This window comes from Hakea prostrata, chromosome 8, assembly GCF_041222555.1.
Source record: "Hakea prostrata isolate BN-2017 chromosome 8, UWA_Hpros_2, whole genome shotgun sequence".
Classification (NCBI taxonomy): Eukaryota; Viridiplantae; Streptophyta; class Magnoliopsida; order Proteales; family Proteaceae; genus Hakea; species Hakea prostrata.
Window position 1 is genome coordinate 9,318,236 of NC_142607.1, and position 10,398 is coordinate 9,328,633.

At 38.7% G+C, this 10,398-nt stretch overlaps 2 protein-coding genes across 2 annotated transcripts; one reads left to right on the forward strand and one right to left on the reverse strand.

The window, feature by feature from the left end:
• The first annotated feature begins 358 nt into the window (after positions 1-358).
• On the forward strand, positions 359-6,549 carry LOC149006729 (Haloacid dehalogenase-like hydrolase (HAD) superfamily protein). Its single transcript, XM_089165964.1, has 9 exons — positions 359-595; positions 730-843; positions 1,509-1,591; positions 2,873-2,956; positions 3,062-3,137; positions 3,252-3,324; positions 3,678-3,751; positions 3,969-4,062; positions 4,784-6,549. The coding sequence occupies exons 1-9, from the start codon at positions 478-480 to the stop codon at positions 4,848-4,850; spliced, it is 783 nt and encodes a 260-aa protein (XP_089022090.1). The 5' UTR covers positions 359-477; the 3' UTR covers positions 4,851-6,549.
• Positions 6,550-6,709: 160 nt separating this feature from the next.
• On the reverse strand, positions 6,710-10,117 carry LOC149006730 (cullin-3A-like). Its single transcript, XM_089165965.1, has 2 exons — positions 9,953-10,117; positions 6,710-8,827 (listed from the first exon to the last, which is right to left on the reverse strand). The coding sequence occupies exons 1-2, from the start codon at positions 10,114-10,116 to the stop codon at positions 6,787-6,789; spliced, it is 2,205 nt and encodes a 734-aa protein (XP_089022091.1). The 5' UTR covers position 10,117; the 3' UTR covers positions 6,710-6,786.
• Between the last annotated feature and the right edge of the window lie 281 nt (positions 10,118-10,398).

A 10,398-nucleotide genomic window follows, 5' to 3' on the forward strand; every position in this document is an offset into this window, starting at 1 on the left:
TCCTTGATTATATCCACTTAGCGTGGGATCCGCAATGTGGGACCCACCGAATGTCAGGTTTATTTTTCTTTACACGTGTAAATGCATCTGAACAACTCACGATCGTTCGTTGGACTGAGACACCGTGCGGTCGTGATTCTGTCTGGTCTGACAAACTGATAAAATCCCAACCGTTTATCTAAGCATACGTTTGATAAGATAACCTAGTGAATCTTAATTTTTCTTTTTTGGGTAGAAGAATCTTTTATTTCAATAAAGCAACCAAACAGTGGTTCAACCTGACCGGTTGAACCGGTTTGCTGAACAAAACTCTCAAAAACATCGGCGCGACTTACCATGTCTATCTGAAACCGTAGATAGGAGTTACGACTCCCAACACCCAGGCACATTTTCTCACACTTTCTTGCACCGTCCATTCCCATTTTCTCCTCAGGCTAGAGTCGACACAACGATCTTCAGTTTCAAAATAGCAAATCCATGGAAGCTTGCAGGTTGATTCACCCAAAGACCTCGACAGCTCTCTTTAGAAGGGTAAGACCATTGAATTCAAAGCTTTCGCAGTCCATTCAACGCCCTCTCACAATGTTACACACGGGTTAGTTTCTTCCCTATGCTCTCCACTTCTGATCCTTTTTCTTCTGTCACAAAAGACCCAAAAATTTGAAATCTTATTTGATCAATTAAACGATTGATTCTATCTTAATTGGAGCATCTGGGCTTTCTTTTCAGCTGGAGGGTTAGGTAACAGGACGTATGATGCATTGCTACTCGACGCCGGAGGTACGCTACTACAGTTGGCAAAGCCCGTTGCAGAGACTTATGCGGATATCGGAAGGAAATATGGTTAGTGCGCTGGTGTTGTGTACCCCAGCTACCCAATTCCTATTTTCCTTTGAGATTCTTCATGATGATGTCCATATAGATGATGCCTTAAAGGTTTTCAAGATCGATCTCTACTTTCATCTGATTCTGCTGATAACAATTACTGTTTTGTGTTGTTTTCTTTTTGTTGTGAATTTTATGATTTGAATTTGCAAAGTTGAGGATTTGGGTTTCATACTTTAAGCTTAGAAGTAGGAGAGGCTTCTCATTGCTGGGTTTAGATAGAGTCTTATTACTGATATATGTGATCATATGCTATGAATAAATCCTATTACCTCAAGGACAAGAAGCAATATGGGCATTGAGATACGCAAAAAACATTTTATTGCTTATGATTTAATAATTGAGATGCTTTGGCTCTAGTAATCATAATGGCAAATACGGAATTCATGTTCCTCCCAAGATAAAGTTTAATCAAGTTGAGGCATATACATATACGAATGCAAGAAAAATATAAATGTTAAGTCGTCTGTCCATCCTGGATGTTGGACTTTAAGTTGAACTGGTTGTATGGTCAGTTCTGTAGGTGAATTACATGCACAACATGTCTTGTCTGACAAATTTCACACACCTTTTTCCTTTCATACTGTATCAGCTAAATTAATCTTCCTTTCTGATCTTGACAGGTCTGAATGCAACTGTAGGTGAGATAAAGCAAGGATTTAAGAGAGCATTTTCTGCTCCGTGGCCGGAGAAGCTTCGCTATCAGGTTGATTGCCATTTCGTGCTAATTCCCTTTTTTTTCAATGCCTGTCAATAATAACTGCATTCCATCCTTTTTTTTTTTTTTTTGGGGGGGGGGGGGGGGGGTTGTCTGAACAAGAGAACCATTTCTTTACTCTTAGAGGGGCTTCAATCATTTTCCTTTTATAGTAAAAATTATGAGTTGGCAATTGTTTTACATGGTCTGATTAAAGTTGAAATTGAAGAATCGATAGCAGTCTGATTTTGGAATCCTTATCATCAAATTTTCATTGAAGAGACATAATTTGCTAATAGCCATCACCAGTTGACCATGAGATGCAGTGGAACAACATCCCCATCGATGTCAAATATTTGTGGTTGCTGATTGCATAGTTTTGATACTCTTTTTATACAAAACTCCTGGGCAAGTTTTCTCAAGATTGAGAGAGTTGATGTAGATACACTGTCTTGGACTGACCCAAATCCAGCTAGGTTTCCAGATATGAACTCAGTGCAGTTCGAGTCATGGGTTCTAGTAGAATTTTTGGAATCCATACTATCTGAGGAAATAATGTCTTTAGTTCATTTATTTTCGAAGTTAGATTCATAGGATATTTCATTTGTAATTCTTAGTTTCTTTATTTAAATCTGAGTCATAGTTGGGGAATTTGTCTTCATTTTAGGTGATTTTTTTTAATTTTCTCTTTAAATGATGTAATCTCAATTCTCACATCATTAGACGAAGGTTGATTAGAATTTATTGAAATTATGATTCTCTTCTTCTCCCCCTTTTCCCTTCTTCGTATCCCTTGCTTCCCTCTCTGAACCCACCATAGCAGGCCCTAAGGTCTGCACTAACCTGTTCCAAAAATGCTGTCCCTTCTCAGAGAAAATGTGACATTGTGAATCAGTACTGAATCCCTTCCTCAATATTATGATCCAGTAAAAGGATGCCTGGGGAGGTCATAAAAAATGCCATTCTTATGATGCTCTAAGTGCTTTCATAGAGAGGTTGTTTCCATACTCGAATCTATGACCACTTTGATCACGATGGAGCAACCTTTACATTGTACTAAGGCCTGTTCCCCTAGTCTTATGCTCCAGTTGCTTAAACATTTTTTTAATTTCACATTGGTTAATTTTCTTTCACTAATTTCTCTTCTAGTTAATTTTACCCCCAACAACCCCCCCCCAAACCCTAAATAAATAAATAAAAGTTTAACACCTAGAGGAGCGACATGGTCTTTATTTCATGAACATGGTTTTCCCCCTGGCCCCTCCTCTTAAATTTCGTTGGTGTTGGCAGGGAGATGGACGGCCATTTTGGAGGCTTATAGTTTCCAAAGCAACAGGTTGCTCGGATGGTGATTATTTTGAAGAAGTATATGAGGTAGATATTCCTGCACTAGGTAACTCTTACCATTGACTAGTTGGATCCTACTGTTGATTGAAAGCAAGAGTTCCCATCTGAAGCTTGAAATTTTGCTTTTGTCAGTATTTTGCAAAGGGTGATGCATGGCATCTTCCAAGTTCTGCATACGAAACATTATGCCTTCTCAAAGATGCTGGAGGTCATATTCACCAAGTAGTTTCCATCTTTCTCTGTTACAATGTGGCATTAGTTGCTCAATGTGCTGTGCAATTCTTGTTTTTCTTCATTTCTAACCCGGTGAATGGTAATGCAGTTAAGTTGGCTGTTGTCTCGAACTTTGATACTCGCTTGAGGGGACTGTTGAAGGACCTCAATGTTGTTGATTTGTAAGCTTCACTGCACCTAACTTTAGTCATAAGATGAGGCTAGCATGAAAATGGTTGTAATGCCTTTATTTTGGAGAGTAATTTTTGAAGCTCTACTTTATACTAAATATATTTGGAATTTGTTGACTGCTGGAGGTTTGATTTCTTTTCTTTCTTTCTTTCTTTTCTTTTTTTTTTTTTTTTTTTTTTTTTTTTTTTTTTTTTGTGTGTGTGTGTGTGTGGGTGTGGGGGGGGGGGAGGTGTCCATGTATTTGTGTCAATGTGAAACTATCTCTTCTTATCCTTGATAAATACAACTATATCCATAAAGCCAAATATATTCTAAAAGGAATACATTTTGGTGTTTTCTTCAGGTTTGATGCAGTTATTGTATCTTCAGAGGTTGGATATGAAAAACCAGATGCCCAGATATTCAGAGCCGCTTTAGGTTTGAATACAAATATTAGATTTATTTACGTAGGAAAATGTACCAATCTGTACATGAACTCCACATGGTCATATGACTCCTCATATATTGGTTTGACGCTGTCAATTGTCCAGCAATTACCAGTCAATGACAAGCTTTGTCGTTTATATTTTATGCACCTGTTAGCTTGAATGTTTTATCTATTTGTGCATGTTTATGTTTCTGTTTGACTTTGTAGATAGTATCTGCGTGGAAGCTGGCAAAGCAGTACATGTTGGAGATGATGAAGAAGCTGATAAAGTTGGAGCTAATGCAATTGGGACCGATTGCTGGTGAGTGTATGTATGGATGCTACATTGCATATATATTTCTAGTTGTAGATTTGATTTTATCCATTCTTTCTGTGAACTTCAATGATTTGAACAAAACATGCAAAGTCATACTCTGATAAAAGATGATTTGTAGGGTTTTGGGTCTCAGTTTTTTTGTCAAAACTGAAAAAAGGGACTTCTTTGTCTAAAAGAGGGAACAATAATCCTCTTACAGCTATTAGAGCAACATTATTGGCTCTTGAAACTGCCAAATCTTTAGTGGGGGGAATTAACTTATGCCAACTGTCAACTGCTGGCATCTGTGGTAATTTACTGAGGTTCTCATATAGTAGAGGGAGGCTTTTCAAAATCATGCATCATATCCTAATCAAAACATCTCTTGGACGTGAAAGCTTTAACAGAATTTTGGCAGTCCGAACAATCATGGTATGTTGAAGATTTTAAACTTCTACTTAGCATATCCTATCTGCATGAAAGTATATGGCTGCTATTAGGTTTTCATTTGAATGCAAAGCCTCTTCTTCTATATGAGGTGGCTAAGAATTTCCTGATCATGTTAATTCGGCCTTTGTATCTAGGGTAGGGATCCATTCTTTCTGATCCTCTGACATAGGTGGCAATTTTGGGTGCCGAAGTCTGCTCCAACTTCCAGTACATATTATGCTTTCGGTTATTGATGATGTCTTATGTTCTCCTATAATGTGCATAATATGAATGGCAGGTTGTGGGGTTCAGATGTGAAGACTTTTGTTGAGATAAGAAACCGCATCCTCAGAGCAGACCCATAGCTTCCCATTAAGTTTCAAGTGTTGTGTTCTCAGCATCTTTAGTCTTGATTTCAACAATTCCTGTTTGACCCTTGGAAGTGTGGTTTCGCAATTTATAATTCTTACTTGTTGACCGCTGTCTGACATAAATGTTGAGGTTTCAGATAGCTCAGACACATCCTGGGGAAGTTAATAAAACCAAAGAAGCCCAGTAGGAACAATTTGCTGGGACGTATGGTTTTTAGTCTGACTCGTCTTTTTGAGTACTGGATTTTTAGAAATTCTAATAAAACTCAATTTCCTTATGCTGTATTTCATATATTTGTGGAAGGACTATGTTTGCTTAACCAATTAATTGGAGCATCTTCTCTATTTCCTTCTCAATTCCTATTTCAGTTTATCAAATCAATAGAATGGGGAGTGAGTTCTTTCAGCAGGTAGCACAGGTAGCTTACTAATTAGCAGTGATGGAATAGTTTCATACATAGGAGGTAGAGAGGCCATCTTCTGTTAACAGGATGGAGTAGAGAGAGCGTCAATGCATCCTTGATTGCCAGCTCTCAGAACCTCTTCCCATTAAAACAGTACATGCATCTTTTCATTTGGCATGACTACCAAGTTTAAGGACGGGAAGAAAAATGAAAATTAATGATAGGAAGTAGATGGGCAACAGAGTTTTCATGCATACCATACACGCAGTATGAGGGAAAATGAGTTCTGAATCATTTGGTCTACAAGTAACCTGGGATACAAGTGAAAATTAATGCATGTTTTAAGGAAGCTTTAATTTCTTGCTTACGGGAAGTCTTTGCTCAATGTTTTTTGTTTAGCCTTCTCTCCTCTTTGTTACATCATCTGTTGTTCTTTTCCCCTTTTTGTGGTGTCTTTCAAAACTGTTTGTCTATGATTTTCTTTATGGTTCCTTATGCTTTGGTCACTGCTTTATTTCTTTATGGTTCCTTAGCTGAATGATTTGACAACCTCCATCAATTAGGTTCTATCATAAATACCTCTCACTTACGTCATGATAATATTCAATCATTCTTCTATTGCTCCTGATTCCTTGACCAATCAGAGTCCAAAAACGCCATCCTCAAAGTGGTGTTGCATTGAATTTGACATAAGCTCCAAATGCGGCTATCCAACCACCATGACTACAGTTCAACCAAAAGGTTACATTCAGTCGCAGCACATCTACTGCTTTATGTGGACCCGTAGATGTGCGTGGTAATCCACATAAATATTGGATTCTTCATTTAAGAATATGGTTTTACCACACAAGTGGTTCAACTGGATTTTCGTATGGAAGCTTCATCATACACTTCACTTCTTGCCAAGCTTCTTCATTCAAATTACTTCTTCTGTCTATTCTTTGACTAAATTTCTAGAAACACTTATCCGGTGGTGTTTTGTAAAACTATTTTTAGGTAAGAAAAACAATTTGTTTAGTAATAATGCTTTGTAAATTGTCAGAATACCATTAACTACCCAAAAATTTGATGGACTAAATGATGCTGTCGATGGTGAAACTGACAATGTAGGAGAGGGTGGAATCTCAGCTGATGCCCTGAGCTCAATTTTCTCTTTTATCTTTTTAGAATAGAAAATAGAGAAATTTCAGATTAGGGCTCCCTTTTTTTGTCCCATCATCACTAACGCTGTTGAAATAGGAACCCTGCCCCTACTTCTAAAACTTGTGAAGCTGCTACCGGAGGTACATCAGCCTCCCCAATTTAACAGTTAATTTAAAATCCAAGAACTCTATAGCATTCAGATTTATAAGAAAGATCGATTCTGGCACTTAAAAGCTAAAAAAATGAACAATTGAAGGACAACCTGAAGTAAAGGCATTAGAGGTGAAAGCCATGACTTGCAGCAGTTCACACCAAATGCAGGACACAGTTCCACTTCAAGGCAAAAGGCCTTGACCCTAGGAGACGAGCACACTAAATTCTTTTCAGGCAAGATACCTATACAGTTTGCTGTCTACTTTGTCCCTCTCCAAGAACTCCAGCTGGATGAGAGATTCGATCCGTTTCTTTATTACAACAGGGTTGGGTAGGAACCGTGATTGCAAATGTCTTGTGACTTCAGCAACAATGTTGTTGTGATCCAGGACCCTCCTTGACTTCATGATCCTCACAATCGCAGCATCAATCTGGGGCTTCCTGTCCTGCTCCACTCTCTGCCTGGTCTCTTGCTTTTCTGCCTCCGACTCCTTCTGTGCAACCACAGTGCCTATCTTCACCTTGTAAGACTTGCTAGTGAATTTGTCATTGAAGTAGAAGTCATCATCCTCACCAATATCCTTACTCATGGGATCCTTCCTAAGAACATTCTTACCCTTTACACAAGCCAATGACTGCAAGCACCTCTTCAAGTCTGATGCTGGTATCTTCGTAGACTGTTCAATATCTTTATAGCTCAGGCAATCAGAATCGTTGAACAGCATGAGTATACACATCTGGTATGTGGACACATTCAGCTCATGATTTTGTCCCTTCCCAAAGGTTGCCTTCAGATCAGCTGTGCCCATGTTTGTTTGCCAAGTCAGTCTCCGTCCAGTATGGGTTCCTAGATAATATGCCCTGAACTTTTCACACACTCCCAGAATCTTGACTGGCAGATTGCATGTGGAGCATGGTTGAGTAGGCCATGACCCTGTTGTGAGGACCTGGACAGCAAGCGTAGGACCGTCCCCCATATCAGTAGCCTGGTTAGCATTGAACCCTTGCATTGTATCCTGAGACGTCTTCATGTCTGTAAACATACCTTCCAATTTGGAAGTGAACTGATAACCACACTCCGTCTTCAGCTTAACTATAAGACTTCTCTCTGCATCATCTGAAACAGTTTTGCCAGAGAGAAGCCGCTTTGCCAAGTGTTGCTTGTAGTACTTTTCGAAAACATCCTTTTCTTGCAGGTAACGGAAGAGCATCATCACCTTGTCTAGGACAATCTCCACATCCTCTTCACTAACACCTTTCAGGCCTTTACGAAGCTTATCATCCACAAACAAGGAAATAAACTCAGGAGACCTAGCGTTCAAATTAATGAAGTACTCAAAGGAGGAATTTAAAGCATTTTGGAATGTCTTATCGTTGTTGAAAGCCAAGCTGATTATCTTATCATGTTTATCCTTTTCATTCAACAGCCGCTGGACAAAGTCCACAGGATCCCTTAACCTCTCAGGATCAGTAACCAACTGCTTCCCAGTCTCCTGAATATGACCGGTCATCACATCCCTTATTATAGAGAGTCCATTGGGTACCCCGCGGAACAAGTTGTACCTCCTCCCTAAGTCTTCATACTTGTCATCCACTAGCATGCTTACCAAGCCTGTTTTCTCCATTTGAACTAAGCTCTGCATGTGGTTTGCAATCATCTCCCTCTCCACCACATTAGTTATCTTGGACTCACTCTTGGCATCCAAGTAGTGGGAGACTCTCTTCATCTCTTCATTTAGACGCCTCTCAGCCTTCTTCAGGTAATCCCCACAATCACAGCATTCGATGAACTGCTGAGATTCAGCACGGTAGAAATTGGCAGATACCTCAAGGAAAGGCTTTTCGAAGTCATCTTGGTAAACAGATGAACCCAAATCCATAAGCATCTTAATTATGTTCCTCATCAATCCTCTGTTTATAACTTCACCAGTCCGTTCTCTCTGCACAAGTTCAAGCAGTGTATTGAGAAGCCTTGTCTGGATCTTGCTAGAGTGGATAACGTTGTCCCTCCATAGGTTCAAACCCAGGTCATGGACAGGCGTTTTATGAGTTACGAGAATGAAAGTCCTTTCCATATACATCAATATGTCTCGGATCATCTGCAATGCCTTGTTATGGTCTGTCCATTTCCTGTTCAGCTCTTCCAGAAATGAATCTCCCTGAGCAGCTTCTATGGATTTTGATATTTCTTTCAGATGCATGGTCATTGTTGTCACAAGACCCGAGTACAGCTTGTCTCCATATTTATGCAACAGCATATTGTAAGCATTCCTGATTCAGCAAGTTGGAGTTTAGGACAAGCAAAAAAAAAATTCTCAAATGCAAATCAGATGAATATTTTGCAGATAATAGTAGCATATTGACAAAACCATCCAAGCAATCATGCCTCAAATATATATTTAGGCCAAATTTCCTACCTTGGTCATTTAACATAAAGAAATCAATCAAACACACATGATTATAGAGTCATATCAGAGTCCACAGATCTGCTAGATCTGTCCATACTTGTAATTTTGGAATATAAGGAACAAAGCATCTAAGCCTAATCCCTCCAGTCAGAATCTACAAGTCTCCTATCCTTGTGTAATTTCAGTTTGTCAAAAACAATTGCAGGTTGAAGCATCTAGCCTGGGTGAAGTGACGGCAGTCATATTGGGGATCTGTTGCATAGACTTAAGAAACATACCAAAAGGAAGTCCAGAGGTGCAAGCAATAAACACTCTAGATTTGAGTATCTAACAGAATGATAATCAGCTGTGGTTATGATTCTATTTCAAGAATACCATCTTTTAAGCTTTCTATGACAAGATTGCATGACATGTCAACCTTACTTAACTACTACTCCAAAGACAACACATCACGCAGGAAATCAAATGTAATTACATGACATGTCAACCTTACTTAACTAAAGTTGTCTGAGGAGATAAACATTCACAATATGCATGGGTTGGTTGGTTCCATATTTCGACTGGAGCAGTTTAAAAAGTTTATACGGTACGACAGCTTTCCAAATTATGAACCTATAAATTTTTCAGATTCCAAGAGACCAAGAAATCTAATTACAACAACAAGAAGCATTGTCCCACCTAGATGGGGTAGGCTACATGGGTTCTTGTCTTCCAATCACCTCTGGTTGAGACTATACTAGATACTAAGGCCTATTCATATCCTTTTTCACCCCTTGTCTTAAGGTTATCATACCTAAACAAAAGAAAATTTAGCAAAATGAACCAAAACTGTCCAGAGACAAGATTTTTTTTTTCTTTCGGTAAGTCAGAGACAAGACTGATGTCCTAAGCAGGGTAAGCAAACAAAATATTATCAAATGCAAACATTGTTAGCGGAAAGTAGTGATAATAAGCAATTAAGCAATCAATCAATAGAAACCTTGCATACCTATAAAGATCTTCAAAATTCAACCCACTTGCGTTGTGATTGTATATCTCATGTATTGCTTGCTCCAATATCTTCCATGTCTTTTCTGCGTAGTTCGGATCAACCACCTCCCGATGTTTTAAAGCCTTTATCTGAAAATTTCTTTTTGTCTGAACACTCATCATAACGTCAACTATTATTCAAGAACTGAAAACACCCAGACCGTAAACAGAATTGGGAAATAAAAGCCCAACTGCTTTGTAGTGATCAGGATTTCAATATTAGTATTGAATAATGGTTGAAGAAAGCAGACGTTACGAAGAAAAGAGAGAGAGTTTGAGCGTACATGAAAGAGCACAAAAAATAATAATTATATTAGTTTACAATGAAATGGTACATAGCTTTATATAGAAAGAGAGTCCTTCTTCATAGTGTTCTTGGAGTCCTAATCTATATAGTTCTAGGAG

Coding starts and splice junctions, on each gene's coding strand:
- LOC149006730 (XM_089165965.1), bottom strand. CDS start 10,116: ATGATGAGTGTTCAGACAAAAAGAAATTTTCAGATAAAGGCTTTAAAA. Junction 8,828..9,952: donor AATTTTGAAGATCTTTATAG/GTATGCAAGGTT, acceptor TTGCTGAATCAG/GAATGCTTACAATATGCTGT.
- LOC149006729 (XM_089165964.1), top strand. CDS start 478: ATGGAAGCTTGCAGGTTGATTCACCCAAAGACCTCGACAGCTCTCTTT. Junction 3,325..3,677: donor GACCTCAATGTTGTTGATTT/GTAAGCTTCACT, acceptor TGTTTTCTTCAG/GTTTGATGCAGTTATTGTAT. Junction 4,063..4,783: donor GCAATTGGGACCGATTGCTG/GTGAGTGTATGT, acceptor TATGAATGGCAG/GTTGTGGGGTTCAGATGTGA.